The 11,543-nt window shown below is 42.9% G+C and overlaps 1 protein-coding gene across 4 annotated transcripts in view; it reads right to left on the bottom strand.

Moving 5' to 3' along the window:
* Positions 1 to 3,994: 3,994 nt before the first annotated feature.
* CDC42 (cell division cycle 42) overlaps positions 3,995 to 11,543 on the bottom strand; it is a 29,624-nt gene continuing 22,075 nt past the window's right edge. For all 4 annotated transcript variants that reach the window (XM_085305188.1, XM_085305191.1, XM_085305190.1 and 1 more), the window contains one exon: positions 3,995 to 5,978. In XM_085305188.1, the coding sequence (XP_085161314.1) occupies positions 5,889 to 5,978 (90 nt within the window). In that variant the 3' untranslated portion in view covers positions 3,995 to 5,888. The remainder of the gene's footprint in view (positions 5,979 to 11,543) is intronic.

The following is an 11,543-nucleotide window of genomic DNA, read 5'->3' on the forward strand; positions in this document are numbered from 1 at the left end:
GGCTGGGTTTCGGGAACTGATTCAGCTCCCAAAAGGGACAGGTCAGCACCTAGACTAAGGCAAGGAAAGCAGCTGGACTACGCAACCAGGAGCAGGGCCTGCTCCTTTGCCAGCTAAGACTAATTTATTCTTAGTCTAACCGCTTTAGAATTCMTTTTTAAAGCAATGTTTTCCTCTTTCATGTTTGCTCTTCTCTATCCAACGTACGCTATTAATGGGAAGGTAACTGGCCATCCAGATAAAATGGGCAGAACTTGGATAGGAGATTGGGGGTGGAAAAGGAGCAGTATTCCTCAAAKGAAAGAGAGGAGCATGGGCAGCAGGGGCAAGAGGCACAATGCACCTTGCCAGGATAGGACCCCAAAGGATCCCAAGGAAAATAGCTGCACAAATAGCRAGAGGTTAGTTAGAAAGATTAAGGCAACAGGAAGCCTGGGTCAGGAGCAGTGCTGACACAACAGCTCTCACACAAACCCCACTCAAAGTCTGTTTTTAAAAGGAGGCAGCTGCTACCAGCTGCAAAATGAGACCTAAACAGTGGCCAAGTAACAGAGGACATTGCTGCCTTTTGGGAATACGCCAAAATCATCAGTCTGTTTTTAGCTATGGCTACAGCAGCAAACAGCGCAGCACAACCGGAGCAGATTGCCAAGTGAAACCAGCCGCACTGCAGGCTTTTGGGGTGCCCCTTCCAACCAGCTCCAGCCTAGTCCTACGGACSCAAGCCCCATTAGCAGCGGGAGCTCAATATCCCATTTCATTTTACCCAGCACAAATCCAACTAGCACACTCCAAAAAAAACACTCTGCAGCGTGAACTAAAGAACACCGAGTAAGGGCAGCTTGGAGAYTTGCTTCGAAAGCACTCTCTGATCTGACTTAATGCACAGGGGTAGACGTGTCTTGTGAGAGCCCCTTGRGAACGGAAAGCAAACAAGACCCAGGCAGAGACAGTAAGCAAGCAACACCATCCCCAAACCAGATGAGGCAGCACACTGTTTGGGAAGCATTTAAGGCGTTAGAGGCATCATTCACCCAGTGCTGTACTAGGGTTTGGTCACTGTYGTGGAGCACCTGGCATTTCTAAGGCGTCTGGGCATTTTCTCAGTGGTGTCAGTAAAGATGCAGAGTTGCTCCTAAACACTCCTCTCAGCAGTATTAAGCAGATGTGCTCATCTTTCCTTACACAATACTCTACCCTTCATTTAACAAGGGCCACACCTAGGTAAGTACAGCACACAGCACCGATGGCAAGAACAAGTACGTTACTAGCAAAAAGGCAAGGGTGAACAGGAGCGAAGGAAACGTGGCCGAGCAGATGAAGAACACTGTCCTGGAAAAGCTGCAGAGCTCAGGTTATCTCACTGATGCTAAAAGCGATCTCCCAGAAGCTTAAGAAAAGAGAATCCCTCAGCATCTGGAGAGGCAGCCCTCACGGTACATGCCTTGAATTGGGAAACAGATCCCTAAAGCTGTAGAGGTTGATAGAGCAAGTGTGGCAGTCAGCGCTAGGCTAGGAAGCATCCCTTCTTGCACTATCCTGCAAGCCCCTTCACATACATGCTCATTCAGCAGCGCTGTTTCTTTCAAGGCACCACGTAGCTTCCCATAGTCCCACAGGGAAACAGCAAGTAAAGAAAACTTCTCTGTGTTAGAGGTATCTAAGTAGTGGCATGGCACAGGGGAAGCCCAGAGGASAAGAAACCAGCAACTGATTTGATACAATCTGAGCAGCAGCCTGTGTTAGAGCAGTCAGGCAGAGACTACCCCTGCACCAGGAGCCACAGAAATCATGAGGTTAGATCAGCTCGTACAAGGTGGGGAATTCTCAATATATTAACTAAATCAGCACAGGAGAGAAAGAGTACAAGGGGGTGCTTAAAGTTATCACCTGCTAGGGAAAGCAACCGCTGCCCTTCAGCCACCCCTTTCTGCCAGTGATCAGCCTCGGAGCCCAACCTCTTGTTTTGGATTTCTGATGCAAGCACATCTCTTACAAGGGAAGCATGTTAAATTCTCCATGTTAAATACTCTCCTACTAGCTGATAGTCCTCAATTTCTATATCTYAACTCTGTTGACACCAGTAGAGCAGGAAAAATATATGATTCATGCTATTTGTCACCAAGGCATACAGGTGTTTACATGATAGAATTGGTCAGACTTTGTGCACTCACACCACTTCCCTCAGCCTCTCCTCCAGCTCTGCTCTCCTGCCTCCTCCCTCGCAGTGGTTTTGGCATCTATCTGACTTGGGAGGAGAAGGCACTAGAGTTCACTCACTTCAATCCAGCAGAAAAGCATCCTGTGAGATGTTACTTTTCTGTTCAACTACTGAATGCAATCATTTCCCTGTACAAGAGAACAAGCAGCGGACCTAATATAAAGCATGGTGTGGGAGCRTGAGGCCAAAGCAGGGAGAGGGGATGACCGCTGCTTTCGGAGACAACAAGCAGCTGCTGAGGATACAGAGCCAAACCACTTGTTTGGAGTGACCAACAGAAGCAAGAGCTCCATCTACAATTAAGCAAACCTGATTAGGTATTAAAAACTAAGAGTGTTTGGTTGAGAGCCATCTGAGACACAGAACTGGCTAACCTATTCCTTATACAGGAAGAAGTGGCAGTTTAATAGGAAAGTTACACAACTAACGAGAAGTTTTTAAAGAAACTGCTGCACATCCAAGCATTAGCCACATGGAGCTGTGATTTTGCCAGTCATTAAAACAAGAGTCTGCTCTGTTGTGTCCACAGAGCCTGTGTCCTTGGAAGAATTTTGACATGACTCTGGGATGCTTCCCTATTGGAGATTTATTGGCCCTTTTTAAGGGACACCCCTAACACAGGCAGCATGTCATTGCACAGCCAGCCCAGACCTCACATACTAGCTCATGCTCTGCTAGCAAGTCACTAAGGGTACCTTAGAAGTCTTCACAGGTGAGCAAACAGCACTGGAGCCTTTTCAGATAAGAAAGTCGTCTATATTAAAAGCAGTAACATGAGACAATCCCACGCACACCAAGTGATAGTTTGGCACACTCTAGTATCACGGGAAGCACCTAAAGTACTCCTCCTCTCACCCCCAAAAAATCTTTGCTTTCAAATCTTCTAGTTGAGAACTGCAATAACCAAAAGGAAAAGTGATTTTTCYGCTTTTGCCCCTGGTTTTCCAGTGCCTTCAGCATTCTTTTACATAGGAACAGAGACAGTGAGCCAACGAGCTGTTAAAAGCTGCTAGTGTAATCGGGCAACGCAGAAAACCTCACATACCCAGCTTGACAGGGATCTCACTACTGAGCTCAAGAGCAAAAGGACATATTGTAAAAAAGCCCAGAAGCTAAGCTGTTAGAGTTTGTTTTGCCAGCTGTAACATCTCCTCCTCTTTCTGGGTTGGAACAGATATATAAAGAAGGTTATGGAGCTATTACACTTCTGCAAAGCACAACACAGAAAGCAAGCAACAGCGTTCCTCAAAAAGCATGTTTTTCTGTTATTTAGTGCCCCAGGATTCTTTTCAAAACCAAGTTTGATCTCGTGGTACCCATTTTACAGCACAGACTTTTTGGTTAGCCAAATTGAGCTGTGTGAAAGCACTAGCATGCATCACTTTTCAGAGACAACATATGCAAGGGGACCAGATAGCTACAGGCAAATCCCACAAAGACATATCCAAGAGAGGAAAAAGTTTGACAGGGTAAACCTGCTATGCAAAGGAAGAGTCCTAAGGCATTCTCTCTCCACGTTGGAGGCAATTTCCTGCCCGATTTTAGGCTGGTGATTCCCAGTCACCAGTCTTGCTATTAGGTTTAGACCACATCAACTCAGTTTATCAAGCAGGAGATGCAGTTGCCCATTTGTGTCTGCTGCAAGCATACAYAGCAACCACCAACACTCAACTGTTGCTATAGAAAGCAAAAAGCACGTGTTTTACATTGAGCTTTTAGATTACAGTACCAAGTCAGCGTCTTAAAAAAAAAAAAAAAGACCTTTAACAAAGCTCTTTGAAATGTGTTTTAATGGTTAATACAAATTACGCATCAACAGCGCAAGACTTCACCGATTCTTTGGAGAATAGACAAAAAAAAGGCATAGTAAACCCCGCACATTTGGGGGATGGAGAAACATGGTGTCATTTGTCCTTCTTGCTTTTTTGCTATCTGCCCATAAACAGAGAGCAATAGAAGACATCTGCAAAGACCAGCTTCCGGACAGAAGAGGTGCAATAGCCCAACGACCTCAAGAGCCTACTTTTAACATGCACGGTAATGGGTATTCYCTTCTAGCATATTTAAGGACCACCACGACCCTCTTCAGGGTCTGGTAGGACAACCGTTATTCTATGTCAAAGATCAGAGCCATCTTGACACAACTGAGGCCATCGAGGCCATCAGCAGAGATGAGGGAAGACAAGAAGCGATGGGATTAGGGATTAAGAAGAGACCAAAAACGACTTGCAAGGAGGAGAGGGGGGGCTCATAAGGTAGAAGAGCCGTATTGACAAGTCCTTCAAACTCAAGGCGAGGGAAATAACTACCCTCAGGCAGGCTTGTGAAGATATTTTATGTTTAATACATCTGAAAAGAATGCATATACAAAGAACTTCGACGTGAAAAGCACTGGTTCAACACTAATGAATCTACAAGAATTAGAAATTTAGGAAAATGGAGAAGATTCACCAAGTCTTAAAAAATTTGAATTTGCAAGCCAAAATATAGTTTTGGTAAAATCCCTATGAACACTGCAGTCTAAGCAAAAACCTTGCAAACAATTCTGATTGGGCTGGAGCCCACCTTACAGTTTTCCAAGGTTACTTGCAAGCATAATGCAAAAAAAGGGGGATTCTTTTAACTGGTCCCTATATGGTGCCACATTAAACACTAGAAATCTCTCCCTACAGTTCCCTTCCACTGACACAGGTCTATCTTTCCACCCCTCCTTGAAGGACGCCTGAGCATCCAGTAAGAGATGCACCACAGCCACAGTTCCAAAACTCACTTTAATATACACCAGGTCCTTTCAAAGTGTTCAAATGACAGCGTATACACTAGTAACTGTAAGCATTTCCCTAACAATTAAGGGCTGGCAGAAGACGGATCTGTTAAAAGCCAACCGAATCAGTTGGGCATGCTTAAAAAAAAGGTGCAGTTATTTCTTCATAATGTGACAAAAAGCTTACAATGTCACAGTTAAGGAAAAGACTGGCAAGCTAGTTTCAAGACTGATGGTGCATCTGGAGAACAGGATTCTCCTGTTCTTAAAACTTCGTAACTTAGAGGAACAGGTAGAAATTTATCACCTGCACAGTGGAAAGCCAGGGGAAGAGACACAAGGCAACTTCAGAGGAGATGCAGATACTTCTTCTGCACTCCTCCTTAGAGRAGCACCAGGTTGGGACATCTTAGTTTCCTGAACTTGTCTTTAGTACTAGAGCATGCTCGCACCCAGGCTGCCGGCTGTCTGCAGAACAGCCCCAAAAGTTCTTGAAACCAGAACCAAGTCTTGCCAGACCGGCATAAGGGGCGAGGCTTCAACACTCAAGTAAAACAGCCAAGAATTAGTCTGTTACAGAAAAGTTCATCACAAGCATGCCTGGATTTTAAACAAGAATTAGAAACAGTAAACAAAATAAAAACCTAGTACTGATCAGTGTTTTCTGATAATACATAATTATTCAAAAATTAACCAGTCTCGAACTGAATTGAAGGGGCACTGGGGAATAAACACTAACATTCTCATCTCACACATGGATCGTGTGGGGGGGAGATGGGAGTGCAGGGCATTCGTCATTATTGCAAAAACAAACTTTAAAATTTTTATCTTTAGTTTGATTTAAACATTGCTTTTAGTATGACATCAAACACCAGCTTTGCAGAAAGGGCTGTGGAGGGACGTTCATAGCAGCACACACCTGCGAGTCTTCTTCGGCTCCGGAGGCTCCAGGGCAGCCAATATCGCTTCGTCAAATACATTCTTTAGGCCTTTCTGAAAAGGGGCAAAGAGAGAGAAAGGGGCAGTCTCATTTTTGAGTTTCGATACAAACAAAACCATAAAAAAAAGCCAAGTGGCAGACAAACCCCTCTAATGATGAATCACGGTTTGCCATCTAGAATTCCCAGAGAGTTTTTTTTGCTCAGCTAGGCTCTGTCCAAGCTCTGTTGCTGTGGTTAGCAGTTCCTTAGCAAAGCATCTGATTTTCTGAACAGGAATGCAGTCTTTGAGAACAGGCCAATATACTTCACAAGAAGCAAAACACACGTACTGAAGTCATTTCCTCAAGATGATTTTTATGATTACTTAGCTAGTAACACATTTTACATGCTAATGACAAAGCAGAAACTACTGCATTCAAATGAAACGGCTGGATCTGGAGCACACCAGGCRCAGCAGTGCGGACACCTGTGTGACTAGGGCAAGAAGAGGACGAGGCAAGCATGCAACAGGAATTCACAGTCCAGTCCACTCCGATCAGGCCCCACATACCCAGTGGTTAGAAGCTGCCGGGTAGAGCTCAGAAGCTATGCATGGTATCAAAGAACTCGAGATGGAAGTAGTACGAAGTGGGTACTGTACATTGTATAAATGTTAAACTGAAGCCAGGAAGAGCAAATCGGAATAAAGCTTCATCAGTCATTTATACAAACAACTGCAATTTTTAATTTCAAAATTTAAAGATAACTACAATTGACGTTTTCTCCTTGAAACAATAAAAATCAAAAGCATGAGAGTAAGAAGCAGCTTTACATCTTACAGTAACAGGCTTTAAAGAGCTATTATTGAAATGAAGAGATCTACCATGTTAGTGAAAGCAGGATTTTAACAATTCATAAAGCAGTAGCAAGTACATTGATATTTCCTTCCCCCCAAGGACTGACAAATACTCCACTACAGCACAAACAGCCAAAGCAACAGCAACAGAAAGAATCTCACTGCACAATGGAGAACCAGAAAATCCTTCACATTACAGCATAACTTGCAGATCACCGTTTCATGTACTTTTGTCATGCAAATACAGTTAACAAGAGTCACAAATAGGAACTGAAAAAAACGCATTGTTTCTTCCAGTTGGATTCAAAGAGATCAAACATCATTTCTTATTCTTTCATTGTTTCTTTTAAGTAATGCTATGACCAGGTCCTTTCCCCCAACAGCCTAAATTATAAAGCTACCCACATCTGGCAACCCAAGCAGCAGAGAGTTAAGCGAGTCCAGTTCGTGTTCCACGGTCACAACGTTTCACTAAAGAACTTAAGTACTGTTTTCAGTCCAAAAGCTCACACAGAGGTTGCTCTAAGATGGTAAGCAGACACAACAGCTTTCAATCAAGGTGGTTTTATTCCTTTTTAAACCAGATTTCTACAGTAGTGGGACAGAGGAAGCAGCAGCAAGAGGGGAAGGAGAGAGTTTAGAATATACAGCACTTCCTTTTGGGCTGAGTTTCCGGAGGCTCGAGGGCAGCTAGGATAGCCTCATCAAACACATTCTTCAGACCTCTCTACAAGACAGAGGGGAGGAGAAAAAACAGCAGCCAGGTTAGAGGATTAGAGAAAAACAAGCAGATACAAAGAGCATTCAGGATCAACCAGGCTGAATTCACAGAGGCAGTAAACAGATTTACTTTGCAAAAACAAAGTAAATCTCAGGAGGAAATCTCATTTAGATGACCCAGAAGTCAAACTTAGAGACAGACAGAACACGTGACAGGCCACCGAGTTAGACAACATAAACACCCAAAAGGGCAGAGGCACAAACAGAGCAGCAACTGGCAAGAACAACGAGGTGARAGAGGGAGACGGGAAGCTTTTGGTTTCTACTTAACTGCTGAACATATTCTTAGCAAGTTTGGAGAGCACACGCCCCTCCACAGGTTTCCRAAAGGTCAGGCACACACATCGCCTCTTCCGGTCACCGGCTGTGGATAAGCGAGCGTGTCAGGTGCACTGACATCTTGCTCCCAGCTAACACAAGGGCAGATAGTTCAGATTGAAGGCTTCRAACAACTACTCTATGTGAATTCAGCCCCTGAATAACTGAAGATTTCTAGATGGTTGCAAAAGTAGGATCTGGTATTGAAGCAGCACGTGCCTGGTAAGCCATCATCATCTTCACACATCRGCTTTCAGCCGTTTAAGAAGTGATGCAATACCTTACCAGTGCTGCTATTTTGACATCGACAGCCAACTATGGAAATGGCGCTTTTCAGTTATTCAGTTTAGTTACCAAAGTAAGTATAACCATTCAAGTTACAGGAAGACAGAAATGGTGTTAGAATTGGAATAACGGAGATCCAACACCACACAAGCAGTCACAGAGCTTTAAGAAATCTGCAGGGATTACACCAGAGCACAAAGCATGCATTGCATTTGCTATAAGCAAAACCAGGAACACTGCAATACGTTACCACTCCCACACAATTCTGCCAAGTTACACGTGAACACCAGAAGTGAAACCTGGCTCCGTTTGTGCTAACTGGACTCGCCTAAATCTACTGTCATGAGTGCAACCTTCATAAGTTCAGAACTGCTTTATATCAAAGAAAAGCAGAAAAGTTGGGGGAAAAAAAAATCTTAGTTTTTGTAAAGCCTGCAATTATTTACACAAAGTAATTTAACCATTCAAATGAAGTAAATTTCTCCCTCACTGGTTTGACTGGATTTATCCCTTTTAGAAAGTCTTTAATCTTGTTTTACTGAAGCACATACATGAGAGAGAATTTTATCTGGAAGTATTTAAGCCCAATATGTTATATGCAAGATTACACTTGAAAGCCTAAGAGTTGTTTAAGGAAATTATCACATGCAATCATTCTGTATGTCCTCCTCAATAGTGCAATAGTGTTTTGGGTGTGTTTTTTTTTTTTTTTTTTACGAATGAGTTGCAATGAAGTCTGACAAAACTGCTATGGGTATTTTTTTGTAAGTCTCTAAGTCTGAGCATTAATTAGGTTCTCTGTGAGAACAAGGTTGTAGTATAAACTATACACCACTAGACAAATTAAAAACCCATGCAGGGCAAGAGTCAAGAAACCAGGTTTTAACTCTGCTACCCTGACTCCTCCTTCATTTTTCTATTGCATAGCAGAGRTTTGTTTATTTTAGAGAGCAGAATTTAGGATTTGTTTTGAAGGATCTAGATTTAAAAATTGGGATAAGAGCCAAGAAAACACGACAGGGAAAAAAYTGTATCATTCAGGCTTGTGACTCCAGTTTCCTTTTCGCAACAGAAGCGAGCGCATTATGGGAGCTTTGACATGCATGGCAAACAAGCCGCAGCCATGGTACTTTAAGCCAGAATACCCCTGGACTACAACAGGGAGCCAGTTTAGCTCAGGCTCCCTTTTATGAGCAGTTTAAGTACTTATGAATCTGTCTGTGTCAAAACTGTCAGCTACACTCAAGTCAAACATGGGGAAAAGAAAAAGAATTGAATTCAAAGTGTTCCCTTGTGAAGCTCGAGGCCGATACCTAACAAAAAGTCTCATCAGAAATTTGACCAGTAAACACAAGCAGCAACAATCAGTCAATGTAGTTTTAAGCTGTTTGTCAGTCACCCTTTCCTAAGAGGTACACTATCTACTTTTTACAGCTCTACTTGGGTACTGTTTTGTAGAGAAAAGTTTAAAGCAGGCATTGAAACTGATCTAATTCCTGTCTTCATCACCAAAAAAAAAAAAAAAATCCACAACCTGACAGAGGGAGGGAAAGATGGAAATCCCTACTCAGCACTGCAGAGTCAACTAAACTCAAGCAGGAGAAGATATTTTCCTAGAAGATACTCAGCCTCTTATGACTCACCTAGCACTTTCAGAACATGAGACACTTCCACATAATCGAGCAAAATCTTCCTCCCGGGAAAAAAAAAAAAAAGATAAAAAGCACCACACACACACACACACACACACACCCTGGCTACAGCATTTCAAGGTTATTTGTTACCATGGTGTCAAACCCATTTGCAAATCAGCTGGGAAAGTACAACACACTCTAGACTCTGCTGAGATCACCTGCACAGATGGAAGTCCTGGTAAAGAGAAAGGGATTACCCAACTCATTCTAGCTTCAACTGAAACCATCTACTGCAAGATTCCCTTGCAAGTACAAAGACATCTCTCCTAGGTAGGAAAGCCAGCCAACYTGTCCGTTTAGCAAACGGCCAGCTAGATCACCACTGGGAACTTCAAATATCCCTCTGCACATAAACTACCTGTTCGCTTGGCAGCTATTACTGATGGACTGAGAAAATGGTGATCTGTGGAGAAGTAAACAACAAATGAAGTAAGATGAATAGAGCAGAAGCAAACCAACTAGTCTTCYAGATGAGCAGTAGCTTTCTGAACCTCTCCTACCAGGTCATTCTTGATTTCTAAAACCATCAGTGAGTGTACAAGCACTGGTAGCGCTGCAGAAGAAAYTCAAGCTGAGCTTCAAGTACATAAATCTGTTCTCTGCAGTAGACTAAGCTGCATAGCTGGAAATAAGAGTTGATGTGATAGAAATTGCAGGGTTTAATCTACTCTTATGCTGGTAATTTTAAGTGCTTCCATGCAATTTCAGCAGATTAACCAAAGCGTGGTTAAAGCTACACCGTAAGGGTGTCTCAGTGAGCAATAGAGGACAAAAATCCTTGTACGCATTTGACAGGTCCTACCGCAGTGTTCATATGGTTGTACCACAGACAAAAATCCAGGAAGGTGAATGCTTCGGACTAAACTGACCAGAGCGTTACAGCTCAAGCACAAACAACACTCAGCCTGCATGTGGGCACTAAGGAGGCCCAGGCCAACTTTTGACCAGAGAGTCTCAGGATGAATAATATGCCTTGCCACACATCCAACCAAAGCCCCTTCTCAAACACTTGGACAAAAGCTTCATTACAGAAGAGTCTCAAGACCCCATATGGAAGGGCCATCACRCAATCTGCGCAAAAAGTGCAAGGTAAACAGAACTTCAGGCTTTAAGATGTTTAGCTATAAGCCTTTGTGCTTTACTACATACAACTACATTAACACACAGCAAAACTGAAGAGTGAGACTCGATATTGTGCATCCTCATCTGATGTGCACGGAATTAAGTTCTTTACAGAGCAGCACAAAGTAAATTAAGAACAGTAATTAAGATCTGTAAGAGCAGGCATACAAGATATTAATTTCCCATGTATTCAAAGTCAAAGCAGCATTTCAGCTAGCCAGATGATGGCTCCCACCCATCCTTCCCCACTATCTTATTAAACTTAACTAAAAAAAAAAAAAAAAAAAGGATTGTCAGGTTTCCTATCTCAGGTCAATTTTATTTATGCTTTAGACTCATTTTCACAAGCTAGTTCACACAGCACCATCATGTTTATGTCTCAAGAACTGTTTCACTATTACTGTCCGTTTCAGCAGAGCTTCCATCTTATCTTAAGGCACACACAGGAAATGTAGCTTACCACAGATTGCACAGGAAGAGAAAGCAGCTCTCAAGACTACAAGTGCTTCTCACCTCAAAGCTAGGAAAACTGACTTTTCCAAGAGGGAAACAACTCACCTGAGAGGTTTTTTTTTTTTTTTTT

This window comes from Rhea americana, unplaced genomic scaffold (genome assembly GCF_003343005.1).
Source record: "Rhea americana isolate MKP2758 unplaced genomic scaffold, rheAme1 scaffold_217, whole genome shotgun sequence".
In the NCBI taxonomy this organism is placed as follows: Eukaryota; Metazoa; Chordata; class Aves; order Rheiformes; family Rheidae; genus Rhea; species Rhea americana.